This window comes from Palaemon carinicauda, chromosome 24 (genome assembly GCF_036898095.1).
Source record: "Palaemon carinicauda isolate YSFRI2023 chromosome 24, ASM3689809v2, whole genome shotgun sequence".
Lineage (NCBI taxonomy): Eukaryota > Metazoa > Arthropoda > Malacostraca > Decapoda > Palaemonidae > Palaemon > Palaemon carinicauda.
The window spans coordinates 80,968,968-80,989,566 of NC_090748.1; the positions used below are offsets into that span (position 1 = coordinate 80,968,968).

Consider the following 20,599-nt stretch of genomic DNA (forward strand, 5'->3'; position numbering starts at 1 on the left):
CCAACTCCCCACACCCCTTCAAATTTTACTATGGACGTCATGTAGTAAAGTGATCAAGCCCCCTAGAAGAACAACAGAGATTAAATGTACATATGTATAAAGTGATATATAAATAAACCGTGCAATAGAAATAAACAGTGAAACACAAACAAGTACTACATATTAAATACAATAAACACTCCAGTTTATAATAATCTATGTATATCACATTAAATAACATACGCACTCTAATTCATAAAAATCTAAAGTATAGCAATCAAAACAATAATTTAATATCAAGGCCCTAATAAAAATAACCAAGTAAATATAAAAAAAACTTAAGTAAATAATTCACAATAACTTTAATACAGTAAAATAAAAATAAAAGAAAACTAAGCTATTTTACTTTTAAATTTTCTGGGAAGGTAGGTGATTAATATTATCCACTTTACATGAGAAAAAAGTTAATATGAATACACAGAAAGAAAGACTATTTCTTTTGGATGAACATATCACATTACAGATGTCATGATGTGTATCCAGCTTAATTTCAGACTCTCTCCAAATGATTAGGTACAAAAACTCTCCCTTGACTACACACAAGTTCAGGGTACAAAGTACAGGTACAGTATCTCTAGTGAATAAAAAAAAGGGGATTTTGCTCTACAGTTTTGTCGTATTTGCAAGAGCGTATCTGCTTGTTAAGCATTTCATAAGGACAGACTTTGACAATCATACCACTTAATAAGGTGCCTTAGGACATAAGATTTTTGCCTCTGACCTTTGGTTTTGCAACGTCAGGGCGATTTATCCTGAAAACGAGTGTTTTTCACATTCTATCTTCTCCCTTGATAATTAATATTAAGACTTGGGATTACTACCCTATATAGACCTAATGTAGACCTCCAATCAAATGAAGATTTTTCTTACCTAAAAGTAATTTTTTTGCTAGATATGAATATGACAAATTCGTAGATAATTTGTATTTTTCCTATCTATACAAACCTTACCTATTTAATAGGGGCATTACTTTCGGCGTAGCTGAAATGACGAGCCATTAATTTTTAACGAGGGTTTACTACCCACACCGCTAGTTAGCGGGGGTAGGGGAGGGTAGCTTGTTGAGTACCCTCCTCATCAGAGAGAATGGGGGAAAGGCGTAAACGTCGATGTTGTCCCACCGTTGTTGGAAAGCATCTTGCCAGAGAGCCTTGGGGTCTGGGAATGGGGAACAGTACAGCGGGAGCCTGAAAGTCAGGACTTTGTTGGCTACTAGTTGATCCAAAGACCACTCGGTACTCACTATCTGAGACGCTCTGCTCAAGTTGTCGGCAAGCACATTCCTTTTGCCCGGAATGAAGCGTGCGGATAGTGGTAAAAAGTGGATTTCGGCCCATCTCAGTATCTCTACTGCTAGAAGGGATAGTTGCTGCGAAAAAGTACCTCCTTGTTTCTTGATGTTATCCACTACTGTGGTGTTGTCGCTCATCACCACCACAGAGTGACTTGCCAGGTACTGTTGGAACTGTTGAAGGGCCAGAAAATGGCCTTATTTATGTGGAGTTACTTTTCTGACTCTGACCACAGGCCTGAGGTCGTGTGGTGCAGCACATGGGCCCCCCACCCTTTTTTTTTGAAGCGTCCGAAAACAGCATTAAATCCGGGGGGAAGGACGAAAAGTTCCACTCCTTTTCGTAGGTTCTTGTCTGCCACCCACCACTGGAGATCCGTCAGTTCCGCAGGTCCCATGGGGATCTGGATGTCCGGGGAGTCATACGCTTGATTCCACTGGGACTTGAGTCGCCACTGGAGGGATCTCATCCTGAGACAACCATTGGGAACTAGACGGGCCAGCGATGAAAGGTGACCGAGGAGATGTAACCACGATTGGGCTGGAAGTTCTTCTCGTCAGAGATAAGGTCCTGCGACCTTCCTCAGCCTTGCTATCCTGTCATCTGATGGGAAGGCTTTGTGGAGATTGGTGTCTATAATCATACTTAGGTATACCAGTCTTTGAGTGGGAAGCAGTGAAGACTTCTGGAGATTTACCATGATCCCCAGATCTTGGCAAAGTCTCGGAAGTTTGTCTCTGTGTTGAAGAAGGGTTAACACCGAGTCTGCTAAGATTAATCAGTCGTCCAGATAACGGAGGAGACGGATGCCAATCCTGTGTGCCCAAGATGATACTAGGGTGAACACTCTAGTGAAGACTTGTGGTGCTGTGGAGAGACCGAAGCACAGCACCTTGAACTGGTACTTTCTGTTGTCTAGGCTGAATCTTAAGTACTTCCTTGAAGACGGACGGACTGGGATCTGGAAGTACACGTCCTTTAGGTCCAGTGTGCACATGAAGTCTAGCGGTCTTACTGCTAGTCTGACCATGTCTGCCGTCTCCATGCTGAATGGAGTTTGTTTGACAAACTTGTTCAGAGCTGAGAGGTCAATGACTGGTCTCCAGCCTCCAGACGCCTTCTTTACAAGAAAGAGTCGACTGAAGAAGCCTGGGGATCCGTCGAGGATCTCTTGGAGAGCAACCTTCTTCAACAGGGTCTAGACTTCTGCCCGAAGGGCTTACCCCCTTGCCAATCCCATGGCAAGGGAGTTCAATGACACTGGATTCGTCGTCAGGGGAGGTAGAGATGTTATGAAACGTGCCGAAAGTGGAATCGAGTGAACTTCGGTCCATCTCAATACCTCTACTGCAAGATGGGATAGCTCCTTCGAAAAGGTACCTCCTTGCTTGTTGATGTAAGCCACTACTGTGGTGTTGTCGCTCATCACCACCACCGAGTGACCCGCCAGGTATCGTTGGAACTGCTGAAGGGCCAAGAAAATGGCCTTCATCTCTAAGATTTATATGGAGGTACTTTTCTGATTCTGACCACAGGCCTGAGGTCCTGTGGTGTAGAACGTGGGCTCCCCACCCTTTCTTTGAAGCGTCCGAAAACAGCATCAAATCCGGGGGGAGGACGAGAAGATCCACTCCTCTTCGCAGGTTCTCGTCTGTCACCCACCACTGGAGGTCCGTCAGTTCCGCAGGTCCCATAGGTATCATGACGTCCGGGGGAATCGCAACCTTGATTCCACCGGGACTTGTTGCCACTGGAGGGATCTCATTCTGAAGCGACCATTGGGAACTAGACGAGCCAAAGATGAAAGGTGACCGAGGAGACGTAACCACGATTGGGCTGGAAGCTCTTCTCGTCTGAGAAAAGGTCTTGCGACCTTCCTCAGCCTTGCTATCCTGTCGTCTGATGGGAAGGCTTTGTGGAGATTGGTGTCTATAATCATGCCTAGGTATACCAGTCTTTGAGTGGGAAGCAGAGAGGACTTCTCGAGATTTACCATGATCCCCAGATCCTGGGAAAGTCCCAGAAGCTTGTCTCGGTGTTGAAGAAGGGATGACACTGAGTCTGCTAGGATCAGCCAGTCATCCAGATAACGGAGGAGACGGATGCCGATCCTGTGTGCCCACGACAATATTAGGGTGAACACTCTGGTGAAAACCTGTGGTGCTGTGGAGAGACCGAAACACAGCACCTTGAACTGGTATTCCTTGTTGTCTAGGCTGAATCTTATAGGACTTGGATGTCAAAGCCCTATGTAAGAGGGAGTCTTGGTGGAACTTCCTCCACCTCTCAGCAGCATGCTCCACGTCCTTAGGCTCAAACAGGTTCGTTCCCATCACGGAAGAATGTCTGAGCCTGCTTATCTCGGTGCTAGGGACCTTCTGATGGAACCTCTCAGACACCGCATCCCGACGTTTCAGGATGGTGTTTGCCCACAAGTTCGATACTTGGTGGGCCAGAAACTCGATCGTGCGAGTGCCTGAGAGTAGAAAGGTCTCCATAGCTTTCCTGGTACGTTCTTTGGATAAATCCTCCAAACGTATCAGGATACCTAAGGTTCCTAACCAGATATCCAGCCATGAAGTGGCCTGCATGGCACACTTCGCAACCTTCTCCTGATTAAGGATCCCAGTCGCCGAGAATGAGACCTGCCGGTTGGAGAGCCTCTCAAGAGGGACTCCCTGGTAAGCTCTTACAAAGAATGGTGAAGGGGAGGAGCTAAACAAGGCTCCTCTACGATCTCGAAGTATCTCCCCTGCTGCACGCGAGGAGGTGGGAGAAGCTTGTTGCCGGCACTGGATCGGCTGGAGAAGGCTAGCTCAGAGAGCTGGACTGCGATCTTGTCCCTTGAACTCTTAACCCCCCGAGACCAGGGCAAAGCTGCACTGGCCTTAGAGGGTTTTTGAGTCCCAAATACTCGGTCCAAGATCGTGTCTTTGCCCTCTCGAGGAGGAATCTCTGGGTCAGCAAACCCATTGAGTGTCCCCATAAGGGTCAAAACCTGCCAAAATGCATGTTCTGACTCCTGCAGCTCTCCTCCGGATGGACTAGCAGCGAAGTCTCCTGTCCCCAAAGGCTCTTTTTGGGGAGACTCGCGGACGTTCTCTGAGTGACTAGCTGGCTCCGTTCTAGGTCTTGACGAGGACTTCAGTACTGTCTTGGAGTCCTTCGACTCCCTCCTGGGAGAGATGCAGGACTCCAACAACGACGGAGGTAGGCTCTTCTCCGCCACTACCCGAGAAGACTTTTCAGCGCGAGGTGGGGTTTCCCTCATTGGTGCGATGGGGGAACATCTCACCTCACGTGACTCCCCTCGTCCGAAGGGGAGGGAGAAAAAGTCTGGGGGGGAGGGAGCCTGCCTCGAAGGCTTACGAGGAGATAGCTTAGTCCTAGGAGAAGTCACCGCGTCCGAAACTCCTCTTTTTCTCTTAAGGGGAGTAGACGCAGCCAAGGATTTGTGGCCCAATTCAGAGAGAAAAGGCTTGACAGCCTGCGTGACCGCTCCGATCAGTGCCCCAAACCAAGGCTGCTGACTGATGGCTGCGCTATCAGACACTCCCTCTGGAGGGACAGGGATCGACCGATCCCTGGGAGGAGTTTCCATTGGGGAGTTCGCCTGAAAAGAAAAAGAAGACAAAGTAGAAATGTCCCTGGACCTTTCTGGAACCTTCCCCCCTACCAGAGAGTGCTCTGTCCTGCGCTTGGGGGGGGGGGGGGGGTGGCGATGGCGACATTGCCGCGCGTTGTCCTGCAGCCTCGCACGTGGGAGGATATTACCGATCACACTGGGGAGCGCGATGGGGAATACCCGGGGTCGCGCGCGGGAGACTGATGCCGCGCGTGCGTGCGGGAGACTGCTGATGCGCGCGAGGGCGATTGCGATGGCGCGTAGAAGCATGCGCAGGAGATATCGGAGAGTGCGCAGGAAGCTGTTTGCGCGTTCACGCGCGCGAGGGCGAATGTTTGCGCGCATGCAGGCGCGCTGGATCAGGATGAAGAGCCCGTGCAGGCGAGAGATTGTGCGCCCCAGAAGATGTCGTCGGGCGTGCGCGTGTAAGAGAGATATCCCTTGCGCGCGGGCGCGCAGCTGGAACCTGCACTCGTTGGCATGCCTCTTGTGGGCGCACATCCGGCTGGCGATGCGTAGCTGCTGTTGGAGATGGGCGTGGGCGCATGTAGGTGAATGCGCACGATTGCGCGCTGGCGAGGGATGGCGCGTTGGCGAGTAGGGGAAGTCCTAAACTTCTCTACCGCACCCAGATCCGAAGATCGTGGGCGAGCAGATCGATGGCGAGTGCTGGCGCGTTGGTGAGTGCTGGCGCGCAGGAGAGCGCTGGTGCGCAGTAGGTTGAAGGCGCGCAGTGGTGCGCTGGCGCGCAGGTGAGCTCTGGCGCGTAGGTGAGCGCTGGCGCGCAGGTCAGCTCTGGCGCGTAGGTGAGCGCTGGCGCGCTTTATCAGAAACCTCGGCAGCAGATGAGCGCTGGCGTGCAGGTGAGCGCTGGTGCGCTATCTCAGGAACAGCAGTAGCAGGTGAGCGCTGACGCGCTATCTCCAAAACCTCAATGAGGTCAGGAGAATGTTGGCGCGTAAGGGACATGTGCGCTGATTGGCGCGTACGCCCTTGTTGCCCCGAAGGGACCGGTGCCTGTTTTTTGAAAACAGGTTTGGTTGGCGCATAAAGCGCATCAGTTGCCAGGAACGGCGACGGCAGGTCAGCTGGTCTGGCAGGTGGAAGGTCGGCGTGCCCTTTGTAAGGACGACCTTCCACCGAAGGGGATCGCGAACGATCTGCAGAGAGGTCCAGGGTCGTAGCAGGAACAGTCGGAGATCGATGACAAGGCTCCTCTGCGGCGGACTGTAACGACGATGATGAACCAAAGAGACGCCTCCTCACCGACTTATAAGGTGAAGGAAGGCCTCTCCGGCAAAGAAGAAGGCGAGTCTTACGACGTATACGCCCTCTGGGGGCCGTTGGGTCAGCAAGCTGACCTTCTGCAGTCCTCCGAAGAGGAGTCTCTGTGAGTGAACTCCCCCGAGGGAGAGAATCACCAGCAGGAGAGACTGTTGGACTTAGTTTCTCCCTCGTAGGTTGAGCAGAACCCGGAGAAACTAAGCCTTCAGCTACTGCGAGTTGAGAAGTTGCAGAGGTATTAGGAGATACCGCATTGGATACCTCTGACACCACAACGTCGACAACAGACAGAGGATCAACCTCTGCCAAAGTAGGCGATTGCTTGACAGCGGCACCCAACCGGATGATGTCAATCAAGGCTTCCTTGGAGGGCGAACCCTCGAGCCCCAAGGAAGACCAAAGCTGGAATAAATCAGTTACATTAACATTTAAATCCTCCCCCGGGGGAAGAGGTGGAGCTGCCTCGCTAGGGGAGGCAACGCCATCTCTCGAACCCTGAGATTGGGAAAAAAGGGATTTTGACGAAGGAAAAATCTATTTCTGGGAAGAGGCCTGTGACGGCCGGTGAGCAGGCTATCAAAGAAGGTTCTGCCATGCCAGCTCTTAAAGAGACCGATCCCACCTCCATGCTCATTCCGAGTACCGTTACTATCTGGGATGATGCCCCCGCTACTTTCACAGTAGGGAAGTTAGACCCAGACTGTGCCTCTAATCTGTTCTCCGAGAAGCTTCCTAAATTACCAGATATTCTTCTCAAGACTGAGTTTGAGGCACGGAATAGGTTGGCTAGGTCTCTCCACTCCATTACCTCCGTGGAGTCCCTAACCTCACTTTACCCGACCGAGACCATGTTCCGGGTATTCACAAAGAACCTGTCTCTGTCCTTCCAAATCGACTTACACGAGTTTTGTTCGGCTCGGGTTAGTTGCAGGAAGCACGTTCTTTCTGAGGCCACGATCAGGCATGAACCGAATAGGCTGATAGCTTCCCCCTGCTGGGGTAAGAACCTTTTTCCTCAGGAGGAGGTGAACAAGGTACTACAAGACGCTGCGAGAGCAAATCAAAATTTGCAAGTGAGGTGGGGCCTCACTGCCAAAAAGAGGGTTGAAGGGCAAAAACAAAACTTCTTCAGGAAGAAACAGAGGTTTGCCCCTTACAAGACGAGCCGAGGTCACTACCAACAATCGTCGATTGCCCACTCGTCTTCACAGTCTCCCACTGCTTCGTCTCCTCTACAGCCGAAACACCCTCAACAGGTGGTCTACCTCACTGCTCCCCCAGGTACCCAACCCAACCCCGTTTGGATGCCCTCACCCGCATACATCCCTAGCTACGGACCCTCAGGTCCCTTTCGTGGACACCAGAGAGGTAGCTACAGGGCTAGAGGACAGTTCCGTCAACGAGGCGGACCTAGGACAAGGGGTTCTCGAGGAGGGAAAGAACCTAGATTCACTCCCTCGCAATGATATAGTTCCGGTAGGGGGGAGACTTTACCACTTTCGAGACCGTTGGACCTTCAGTCCGTGGGCTCACAGCATAGTCTCCAAAGGCTTGGGGTGGAAATGGTCACAAGGTTCCCCTCCTCCACCAGTGACCTTCTTCCAGAGACCCACATCCATTCTGAGAGAGTACACCACCGAGTTACTACAGAAAAAAGCAATCAAACGGGTTCGATCGCTGAAGTTCCAAGGCCGCCTGTTCACAGTTCCGAAGAAAGGCTCGTCGGCATTGAGAGTGGTCCTGGACTTGTCAAAGCTAAATTCTTACATCCTCTGCGACAAGTTCCGGATGTTGACCATCTCTCAGGTACGTACCCTGCTTCCCCGTGGGGCCGTCACCACCTCTATCGATTTTACCGACGCCTATTATCACGTACCAATAGCTCGAAACTTCTCTCCTTACCTAGGTTTCCGTCTAGGCAGGAAAGCCTTTGCATTCAAAGTCATGCCCTTCGGCCTCAACATTGCACCCAGGATATTCACGAAACTGGGAGAGACGGTGCTAGAACAACTCAGGAACCAAGGGATTCAGATCGTTGCTTATCTGGACGATTGGCTTATTTGGGCTCGGTCAGCCCTGGAGTGCAACAGAGCTACGAAGAAAGTACTTCGTTTTCTCGCCAACCTGGGATTTCGGGTCAATCTCCAAAAAATCCCGCCTACTTCCATCAGACCGCTTCGAATGGTTAGGCATACAGTGGGACCTTGCACGGCACAAGCTGGTTCTACCTCCCAAAAAGGTAAGAGAAATAGCTTCCAAGGTCAAGAATTTTCTAAAACACAGGCAGGTGTCCAGAAGAGCCTTAGAAAAAATCCTCGGCCTTCTGCAATTCGCCTCAGTAACAGATCGCCTATTGAAAGCCAAACTCAAAGACATCAATCGAGTTTGGAGAAAGAGAGCCACAGTACCTTTAAGAGACAAGGTCTCGAAAATCCCCTCTGTCTTGAAAATGAGATTACAGCCATGGTCCGAATCGAAGAACCTTTCCAAATCGGTTCCTCTTCAATTCCCACCCCCACAAGTGACAATTCATACAGACGCGTCTCTGAGTGGATGGGGGGGTTACTACGAACGTCAGATGTTTCAGGGCTCTTGGTCACCCGCCATGAAACACTTCCACATCAATGTTCTCGAGGCCATGGCAGTGTTCTTGACCCTGAAGAGGCTCTCTCCTCCGAGGTCGACCCACATCAGAGTAGTGTCAGACAGCACAGCCGTAGTACACTGCATCAACAGAGGAGGATCCAAGTCGCCCAACCTGAATCAGATCCTGGTCACTATCTTCACCTTGGCAGCAGAAAAGAACTGGTTCCTGTCAGCAACCCACCTAGCGGGAGTACAGAATGTGATAGCGGACTCACTATCCAGGATGAAACCACTGGAATCAGAATGGTCTCTGGACATAATTTCATTCCAGTGGATACTCAGGCTGGTTCCGGGCCTTCAGGTAGATCTATTCGCAACTCAGATGAATCACAAACTTCCTTGTTATGTGACACCAAACATGGACCCTCAGGCTTATGCCATAGACGCATTAACCCTGGATTGGAACCATTGGAGGAAGATTTACCTATTTCCACCAGTGAATCTTCTAATGAAAGTATTGCACAAACTACGCTCCTTCCGGGGGACAGTGGCCTTAGTAGCACCTCACTGGCCAAAGAGCAGTTGGTTTCCTCTCCTCCTCGAGCTGAAACTCCGACCCTTCCGGATTCCATTCCCCAAACTAACCCAAGTAATTCAAACACAGACTGTGTCAGATTCCTCAAGGATAGCCAAAATCCTAACTTTGTGGACTTCATGAAGTTTGCAGCTCATAAAGACGCAAACATTGACCCGGAAAACGTTCTCTTCATCGAAGCGGACAAAAGGGACTCGACAATTCGTCAATATGATTCGGCTGTTAAGAAATTAGCAGGTTTCTTAAAGAATTCAGACCACACTCGTATGACTCCGAATTTAGCCATCTCGTTCTTTAGGTTCTTATTTGACAAGGGCTTGGCAGCTAGCACTATAACTACCATCAAGTCAGCTCTGAAGAAGATATTCCTGGTTGGGTTTAACATTAATCTAGCTGATTCCTATTTCTCATCTATTCCAAAAGCATGTGCTAGGCTTCGGCCGTTGGATCGGCCACAAAAAGTCTCTTGGTCTCTGAACAATGTCCTCAAACTCGCGTCGGACACTGACAACGAGTCCTGCTCTTATATCACTCTGCTTAGGAAGACGTTATTTCTATCAGCTATGGCCTCAGGTGCTAGAATCTCAGAACTAGCAGCGCTCTCACGTAACCCGGAAAACATAGATTTCCTCCCTACAGGCGAAGTACTGCTTACCCCAGACAGAGCTTTCCTAGCAAAAAATGAGGACCCGCAAAATAGGTGGTCCCCTTGGAAGATCATCTCTCTTCCCCAGGATCCTTCGCTGTGTCCAGTCACTACTCTCAGGACCTTTTTAGCTAGATCTGCCACCCGCTCGTCTGGCCCCTTATTTATCAGGGAACAAGGTGGTACTTTGACCATTCAAGGTATCAGACAACAAATCCTCTACTTCATTAAACATGCTAACCCGGAATCATTTCCCCATGCTCATGATATACGGTCAATAGCTACCTCTATCAATTACTTCCAGAACATGGACTTTGATGACCTTAAAAAATACACGGGTTGGAAGTCTCCTATGGTTTTCAAACGCCACTATCTAAAGAACTTACAGGCCCTTAAATACCCTACGGTTGCAGCGGGGAGTCTTATCTCCCCCCATTAATCTCTGATTATTTCTTTATTCCATCTCTTCTCTCCTCCCTCCTGACCACCTCTCACACCACGTCGCCACTCTCCTGGGTGGTTCGTTAGCCCTAAGTTATTTTGCCATGTTTAATTGTTATGATTTAACTGTTATTGTAATTATCATTCCTGTAAAGTTTAGATATGCTTAGACATGTAAGGTTGATTCCTTTCACGACGGGACACTCAGGTGATCCCTGGTCCTCATATTATTTTAGCATTACATCCCCTATGCCTATGGCTAGTTTATGATTTATGTTTACTTACAGTATTATATTATTGCCTTACATGGTGTTTGTTTTCTCCTTATTATGTTATTAATTTATTGGGCTTGGAAGGCATTCTCTGGTACATTCTCACCGGCCGTCACAGGCCCCCCAGAAAAGGGATTTTGACGAAGGAAAAATCTATTTCTGGGAAGAGGCCTGTGACGCCCGGTGAAACCCTTCCCGGTTATTTGATACGGACCCCACCCCTCTTTTTACTTGCCAAGCCATATGTTCTTGCAGAAGGATGTCCTAGAGGGCGCGCGTGGTAGGTGTCGTTGGGGAGTTCAACCATGTTATCTAGGGCCTGTCACGGCCCTCCCCATTGATGAAGGGATTATCTAAATGGAAGACAACCTGTGAATAGTGGTTTACACACGCCTTTGTTTAATACACGACACCTACAAGGTGTTCGCGCGAGGGTTGTAACCTCTGCATTCCATGCTTTTATCTTTCTCTAGTATATTTGGAAGATTTATATTAGGAAAGGTATAAGGAAGGACCTTTCACCACAGTCTACGCTACCACTCGACCGTCTCTCGAAAGAAATTGATCGAGTGGGAGCTTCGGAGGAGGTTTGGGCAACGGATGAAGAGTCCTTGGGATTTTCTCCTTGCAAAGAAATCTTCGAAGGAGAAATATCCCGCCTGGACTTCTTCTTCCGTTGCCAAGAAAACCTCTCCCACTGGGAAGTAGACCACTCCTTGCACTCACCACACTTATTACTACTATCACACCGTTGGCCCCTACAGTAAGGACAAAGGGTGTGAGGGTCCGTCTCGACCGCTGACATAAATGTATCACAAGGGCGGTCGGGTAATCCAGGATATTTGCGCATGTTCGCAGAGGCCAACTTCACACACAAACCTGTAGGAGAGAAAGCAAAAAGACATTAATGGCTGTCAGAGAGGCGAGGGTGAGAGCGGACACGTCCGACTACCACCCGAGCCGAGAGCAAAGTGAGCTCAAGCACAGGTGTGTGTGAGAGGGGGGTAGCAAGCTACCCTCCCTACCCCACGCTAACTAGCGGTGGGGTAGTAAACCCTCATTAAAATTCTATTGGCTCGTCATTTCAGTTACGCCGAAAGTAATAACCCCTATTAAATAGCGTGGTTTGTATGTCAGTTACGGAACAATTAGATTTTGTGGTTTCTAATTACATGATTCATGATCGCGACTTGCGGTCGATCCTATGGGGAACGACAATCATGAAGAACAAGAGCAGGAAATCCTGTCTTAAGGGGAGAGTATGCAATCGGAAAGTTTCCATGAAGACCACAAAGAGACCTCAGCATTCAAGATGGGAAGATACTCATAGTATGTACAAGCAATGAGAACAATCATAGGTTCCTCTTTCTCTTATATTGTGGACTGGAAAAGCTGGAACAAAGCAGCAGTCAGGAGTTATGTAATGCCAGTCACTAAAGAATGGGGGGAGAGATCCAATTGCAAATTGTCAGATTGCAAGATGTAAGAATAGCAAGTAGCAAGGTCTGTACAATAGTGACTGATCACGCCGAGATCCCACAAGCAATGACAGGACGCAAAGAGACTAGTAACGACATGGAAGGCCTGAATGGTGGAGATCACACTGTGGGATAGGTCAGCTGGAACAGGACAGTCTGTCATCATCAAAATGTTCACACAGCTTGCTGATCATATGCTCCACCCAGCTCCTTCTGATGAATTGTCATCTCTGGGGCCCTCCAAAGAGGAAAGGAGATGAGAGCAGCACCTCCGATCTTGCAGAAGGGTGTGCATGGTTGGTTTCATGATAGCAAGTATTAGAACACCTTTACCAGGTACCTGAACATATTCTCTGGGAAAGAGACTTGCCAATACGAAACCTCTTGTCTTGCGTACAAGGCGGGAACCTACTGAGGTCATCTACCCAAGTGGTAACATTCCTTGTACTCTTTTCAAAGCATTGATGTCACCACAGTTTCCTGGGAATAACCCAGGTTGTAAAAGTCCTGATTAGTAAAATACAGTACCGTATATCGAAACATATTCCCATACACAGAAGTCTTCCCAATACAAACCTTTTGCCTAGCATACAAGGATCATCTTCTAAAGTGGAAATGCTATCAGTATGTACCATATGCATGGTGTAACTGAATCTTTCTAAGAATGTCCTATTGTAGGAGTGAGGCAAGGACAGCTGCTAATGTCCTGACAAGTAGCTTAGTCTCACATGATACTTAGCACGGGAAGCAGGAGCGTGACAAGCGTAGCTGCAAATGTCCTGACCAGCAGTGTATGTGTTTGATCTCACAAGAAATTAGTGATGGAAGTAGGCGTATGAGCTCTTGTCCCTTGTACAGAATCCCATTGCGGGGAAGGGGGGTATTTTTGTACAACACTGGTCTTCACACAAAACCATGAAGAAGAACGGTCAATGTTCATTCAGACTTGGCCTGATCAGTTTTCTTGTGCCTGTTGACTAAATGCTCTTCCTCTTCAAAGGGGCACATCTGATGGCCAGGCAACAAACAAAAAAGAAAAAACAGGAGCAGATGAGGTAACAGGAGAAGGTGAGGGCGTACACCTTAGTTCTATCTGTCAATCGTCCAGGATCATGGAAAAGGACGGGGTCATATCTTCCCATCGCCAATAAGAGTGCTAGGTTCCAGAAGGAGAAGGAACAGCTGAAACTTCTTCCCGCACGGAAAGCACATAAGTGATGAGGCGTTTCGATGCTAGTAAGCACATGCAGAACAGTCAAAAGAGGTTACCTTCTATGACTGAAACATGAGGACCAGTGAGAAGGCCCCTTGTCACTATCCAGTCCAGAAGAGATTGTGGATACCATGCTGAAGATTGGCCTTGGAGTACCAGAAAGCTCTATGCACTCAAAAAATCTCACTACAATATGTCGGCATAGCACTGAATGGTAGTATGTAACCAGTCCCCTGAGACTAAAGTTCAGTTCCATGAAGCGTATATTTTGGTGAATCTGAAAGCAACTGCACTTACCTATCTAAGTCATAACCTGGTCAACCTTTGTCCAACTCCACTGATTAGACAAGAAGCAGTGTTTTCAGCATGGTATGGCTGGTGGCTAGGACTAGGAGACAAGAATGTCTCATTCACTACTCATTGGACGTTTGATCCCCTAGGATCCTACTGCTGTTGGTTGTCTACCAAGACCTATGGAACCCTCCGAAGGAAAATGGAGAAGGCGTCACCCAACTCCTGATAAATGGACCAGCACTCAGTCTCTCGGAAGACAGAGTACTGTACAGAACTAGGAGGAACTAGGTACCAAAATAACTCTATGTTGGGTACGATCCCCGTACATACCGCTCCTCCTGATAAGTACCGTCCTCAGAGCAATACATACCCTCCTCGCATCGACAGGAAGAGACCTAAACAGGAGGAACGTCAGATCGGTCATTTCAAACAACATCTTTGGGTGAACTAGCAGCGGTCAGTTAGGTTTGCGAGTATGAGACATAACACCTGTGCAGAGATCATATGTACCAATGTTTCTTCCCATTTAAGGAAAATCACCCAGGAAGGGGGGAAAAAGGGCGAAGTCATTCATTCCAATCGGCACATGACTCCAAGTGCTGATGTTTTTTCCGGCTGTGGGACAACTTTTGGCACTCACTCAAGAAGGGAGGTTTCTGGAACAGAATTGCCTCTCCCACGAGGAGTCACACATACATGACTCCTATCGATCAGACTTCCTGGACTTCTTCATGACACCATCTATTCATTCTTCTTTTAGAAATAGCAGCCAGCCTAGACCATTACTCGCCTCATTGACATCCTCACACTCTTGTTCATTGACTATGGAGAATCAGGTGTGAGTGAAAGGAAGTATGGTTCGTGACCATACGCGTGGAGACCTTGCACATATGTCTAACTGGTGACAGGATACCATAAACAGTACTTACAATGACTCACACATAAGACTAGTGGAAAACGATATGGTAAATGTCCTGTTTTCTGGTGACTAAGATCAGAGATACGTTGGAGTTGTGAGGGGATACTAACACTAGTATCCCCAGAGCCTTTGTATATCTTCTGGAAGCATTATAATGTTATAGATGCTGTCTGAGCAAAGATCTGGCAGTATTTCTTGTGTTCTGGAAGTACCAAGGCTTTCTGTAGACATAGAAAATAGAAATTTCCTCCCTGTTTTCTAGTCATTTGTAGCAGTGGCTGTCGTACTGCAAAACCTCTACACAGGAACACCATCTAACCAATAGGTAGCAGGTTGGCTAAGGCACCAGCCACTCATTGAGATACTACCCCTAGAGAGTTATTTAGTCCTTTGACTAGCCAGACAGTACTACGTTGAATTCATCTCTCTGGTTACGGCTCATTTCATCTTTGCCGACACATCCACAGAGCAGTCTGACCTATTCTTTACACATTCTCCTCTTTCCTCAAACACTTGACCTCTGAAAATAACAAACAATTCTTCTTCTCTGAAGAGGTTAACTACTTCACTGTATTTGTTCAGTGGCTAATTTCCTCGTGGTAAGGGTTGAAGAGACTAGCTATGGTAAGCAGCTCTTCTAGGAGGAGGACACTCCAAAATCAAACCAATGTTCTCTAGTCTTGGGTAGTGCCATAACCTCTGTGCATTAGTCTTCCACTGCCTTGGGTTAGAGATATCTTGCTTGAGAGTACACTCGGGCAAGCTATTCTATTTTTTTCTCTTCCTTTCATTATTTTGAAATTTTTATCCTCTTGTTATTTTCAAGTTTTTATGGTTTACATATCAAAAATGATATTTTAATTATAAAATAAATTTTTGAATATACTTACCCGGTGAATATATAATAGCTGCAACTCTGTTGCTCGACAGACACATACATAAAAAAACTCACGAGCGATCGCTATGCAGGTTGCGGGTGTGCCCACCAGCGCCAACTGTCGGCCAGATACCACTCTCGGATGTAAACTAAACCTTCAATTTCTTCTCATCCCACTGCGTCTCTATTGGGGAGGAAGGGAGGGTCATTTAATTTATATATTCACCGGGTAAGTATATTCAAAAATTTATTTTATAATTAAAATACTGTATCATTTTTAAATATTTAACTTAGCCGGTGAATATATAATAGTTGATTCACACCCAAGGAGGTGGGTAGAGACCAGAGTTAATTATGTTTACAGCGTATAAGCTAAGAGTTTTTTCATTTTGGCAGTTATCAATATAACAAAACCAAAATAAATAGGTACCTGGTGAGGAAGTTGACTTAGACGATTACTCTGCCTTGTAAGTCTGTCTTCCTCACGGAGCCCAGCGATCCTCTTAGGATGCTGACAGACTCCCAGGAGCTGAAGTATCAAGGGCTGCAACCCATACAACAGGACCTCATCAAACCCCTAATCTGGGCGCTCTCAAGAAATGACTTTGACCACCCGCCAAATCAATCAGGATGCGAAAGGCTTCTTAGCCTTCCGAACAACCCATAAAACAATATTAAAAACATTTCAAGAGACAGATTAAAAGGATATTGGAATTAGGGAAGTGTAGTGGTAGAACCCTCACCCACTACTGCACTCGCTGCAACGAATGGACCCAGTGTGTAGCAGTCCTCGTAAAGAGTCTGGACATCTTTTAAGTAAAATGACGCGAACACTGACTTGTTTCTCCAAGAAGTCGTGTCCATAATACTTTGCAGAGATTTATTTTGCTTGAAGGCCACGGAGGTTGCTATATCTCTAACTTCGTGCGTCTTAACCTTAAGCAAACATCGGTCTTTCTCATTCAAGTGAGAATGAGCTTCTCGTATTAAAAAAATCTGATAAAATATGACAAAGAATTCTTTGACATAGGCAATGAAGGTTTCTTAACTGAGCACCATAATGCCTCAGATTTCCCTCGTAATGACTTAGTACGAGCTAAATCGAACTTAAGAGCTCTAACAGGACATAATACTCTTTCCAGTTCGTTGCCTACGATCTCTGATAAGCAAGGAATATCAAAAGATTTAGGCCAAGGACGAGAAGGCAGTTCATTTTTGGCCAGGAAACCAAGTTGAAGTGAACAAGTGGCTTTTTTCTATAGAAAAGCCGATGTTCTTACTGAAGGCATGAAGTTCACTGACCCTTTTAGCCGAAGCCAAGCACACTAGGAAAAGTGTCTTGAGGGTGAGATTCTTCAGGGAGGCTGAATGTAATGGCTCAAACCTGTCTGACATGAGGAACCTTAGGACCACGTCTAAGTTCCATCCAGGAGTTGCCAAACGACGTTCCTTAGAGGTCTCGAAAGACTTAAGGAGATCTTGGAGATCTTTATTGTTGGAAAGATCTAAGCCTCTATGTCGAAAGACCGAAGCCAACATGCTCCTGTACCCCTTAATCGTGGGAGCTGAAAGGGAGCAAACCTTTCTCAGATGTAAAAGAAAATCTGCGATTTGGGCTACAGAGGTACTGTACGAGGACACAGATGCTGACTTGCACCAGTCTCGAAAGACTTCCCACTTCGACTGGTATACTCTAATGGTAGAAGCTCTCCTAGCTCTTGCAATCGCACTGACTGCCTCCTTCGAAAAACCTCTAGCTCTTGAGAGTCTTTCGATAGTGTGAAGGAAGTCAGACGAAGAGCGGGGAGGCTTTGATGGACATTCTTTACGTGGGGCTGACGTAACAGATCTACCCTTAGAGGAAGACTTCTTGGAAAGTCTACCAGCCATTGAAGTACCTCGGTGAACCACTCTCTCGCGGGCCAGAGGGTAGCAACCAACGTCAACCTTGTCCCTCCGTGAGAGGCGAACTTCTGCAGTACCTTGTTGACTATCTTGAATGGTGGGAATGCATATAAGTCCATAAAAGACCAATCCAGTAGAAACGCGTCTATGTAGATTGCTTCTGTATCTAGGACTGGAGAGCAAAAGATTGGTAACCTTTTGGTCAACGAGGAGGCAAAGAGGTCTATGGTTGGTTGACCCCAAGAAGCCCAAAGACTCTTGCCCACGTCCTTGTGGAGGGTCCATTCCGTGGGTATCACCTGACCCCTCCGACTGAGACAGTCTGCCAAGACGTTCAAGTCCCCCTGGATGAATCTCGTCAACAGGGAGATGCCTCGAATTCTAGACCATAAGAGAAGGTCCCTTGCGATCTCGAGCAGCGTGAAGGAGTGTGTGCCTCCTTGCTTGGAGATGTACGCCAAAGTTGTGGTGATGTCTGAGTTGACCTCTACCACTTAGTTTCGAAGACGCTTCCTAATATCATCAAGGCCAAGTGGACTGCTAATAGCTCCTTGCCGTTGATGTGCATGCTCTTCTGACTTGAGGTCCACAGACCAGCGCATTCCCGACCGTCCAGAGTCGCACCCAACCCAAACCCGACGCGTCTGAGGACAACACGTGGTTTGGGTTCTTGACTGCTAGGGATAGTCCCTCTCTCAGACTGATATTGCTGTCCCACCATTTCAGGCATGCCTTTATTGGTTCGGAGACTGGGAATGATACCGTCTCTAATGTCTTGTCCTAGTTCCAGTGAGAGGCTAGATGGAACCGGAGAGGCAGAAGGGGTAGTCTCCCTAGTGAGACAAACTGCTCCAGGGATGAGAGAGTCCCTACGAGACTGTTCCAACTCCTGACTGAATAAACGTTTTCTTTTCAGCATTAGTTGGACTTCGAGCAGGGCTTGACTGCGAATCTCCATCCCCAAAAATAGAATAATCTGGGATGGGATCAGTTGGGACTTTTAGGTTGACCACAAGTCCCAACTCCCTGGCCAGACTCAACATCCAATGTAGATCCTGCAGACAGTGAAGGCTGGACGATGCTCTGAGAAGCCAGTCGTCCAAAAACAGGGAGGCTCGGATCCCCGATAGCTCGAAATTGGTACCCCACATTCCTGTAAACAAACCTCAGAAACGGTTGGGAATCCAGGTGTATAGGAATGTGGAAGTATGCCTCCTGAAGGTCAAGAGAGACCATCCAGTCGCCTTCCATAAATGCTGTCAAGACAGCCTGGAAGACTTCATCGTGAAGTTTGTCTTGACAATGAACACATTGAGCGCAATTGCCTCTTACGTACTCCTGCAGTGAACATGGCTGCCAAATCATGGAGCCATCCCTGAGGGACTTGTTCCTGCAGAGAACGTGGCTGTCAGATCATTGGAGCCATCCCTGAAAGCCTTGTTTATGCATGACATAATTGTACAGCAAAACTTCAAAGGCTCGAAAACAGCTGTGAAGTTGACCTGTAAAATCTTGGAGCGTCTCATGGCCAGGCGCCAGGGAGAGTCTATGAGGTTTGAGAAGTCTATCTGGGCAGAGGCAGGAACTCCCAAGCCGAGAACTTCTCTCGTGTCATATCAGACTCTCGCTCTATAAGCCAGTTGAAAAGAAGGGAAAGCAAAGGCTGTATCCCCCAAACTCCTCCTGGTGATAAACCAGTCGCCTAGCAAACGTAAAGCTCTCTAGGAGAGCGAGAGAGCACTAGCTTATAAAACAACGGCTTCGAAGTAGCTAGGCCTAGTGTAAGCTCTGACGTTTAGGCGAACGAGGAGCAGCAGTTACAAAAAGATCCGGACAAAGATCCTTAAAAATCAGCATGATTTATTTAAAGTCCATAGAGGGCTAAGCAGCTTTAGGCTCCTCTCCGTCTGACAGAGTCCTCAAGGGAATATCAGTAGGAGGGGGAACAGCAACTTCCTCATCTGAAGGAACCTTGTCCGATAATAGCTGAGTCTCAAGCAAGGGAGAGACCTACCGTGGTGGCAATGCTTTACAAGCAGAGTCCACACGCACTGGTGCATTAGTAGCGGACCAGGACGCAACGTCATGTAACTGCTTGACAGTCTGTGAACTGTCAACAACAACAGGTGCGTGAGACCAGGACGCAACGTCATGTAACTGCTTGACAGTCTGTGAACTGTCAACAACAACAGGTGCGTGAGGACGCACAGCGTCCACTCGAGACTGATTTGACCGCCTAGAATGAGCAGTCAAAACAACTCTAGAATGCGGAGGTTGACGCTCAGCGTCAAAACAAGTCAACTCCGATTGTTAGCGAACGTCCTGAACGTCAACAGGAGCATCAGCAAGTGGCCTAACGTCCAAATGTGGCTGAAAATCCACACGAGACCGCATCGAGTGTGGTTCTAAACAACCTGACTGACGTGACTTAGCTACGCCAACGTCAACAGGACGCACAAAGGAACGTTAGGGTGGCTGAAAGCCAGGATCTCGATGAGATAAACGGCTAGGCTCAACGGACTTATCGGCAGAATAGTCTTCCATAAGGGAGGCAAGCTTATTCTGCATGTCTTGCCGTACAACCCATTTAGGATCAACGGAAATGGTTGTGGTAAGAGACGAGGGTAACGTCTGTGACCGCAAAACCTTGCCAACAAAAAGACTCTCGGAGTCTGTGTTACGCTTTTGTTAGGCGGCGAGCAGTCTTCCGATGACTGCATAGGGTCAGAGCTGTCCTAATGGCTACAACCAGGACGCTGGACCTGTCCTGAAAGGACTGACTTTCGCTTAAGGGCCTCGAAACCTTGTTTCAGGTTTCTTATGCGAAAAGCCTTCGGATGACGAGGAGAAAATCGTCTCTCTCGCCTTATGGTAGGGGTGATCTTGGTAAAATACACCCGATACCATAGAGGGAACGTCTGTTCGCTGATCAAGGCCTCTCGAACCCATAAGTCGTATGACATTACTTCTCCCCTGGGCTTGGGAGCTTGCAAGAGGTCCCGGACTAGGCGAACGACAGGCACGAACAGACGAACCCTCGGTCGCAACACTGATAACACTTTGCGCAATATCACTTTATCACTACAATTTTCTGTTTTGCACTTATTTCACTGAAATCGAAACTTTTACTGAT

General features: G+C 47.9%; 1 protein-coding gene across 1 annotated transcript in view; it reads right to left on the reverse strand.

Moving 5' to 3' along the window:
• Cpsf100 (cleavage and polyadenylation specificity factor subunit 2) overlaps positions 1-20,599 on the reverse strand; it is a 200,073-nt gene that overhangs the window by 176,089 nt on the left and 3,385 nt on the right. Inside the window, exon 2 of the mRNA XM_068348239.1 lies at positions 1-62. This exon is cut by the window's left edge and continues 108 nt beyond it. Coding sequence (XP_068204340.1) covers positions 1-41 — 41 coding nt within the window. The 5' untranslated portion in view covers positions 42-62. The remainder of the gene's footprint in view (positions 63-20,599) is intronic.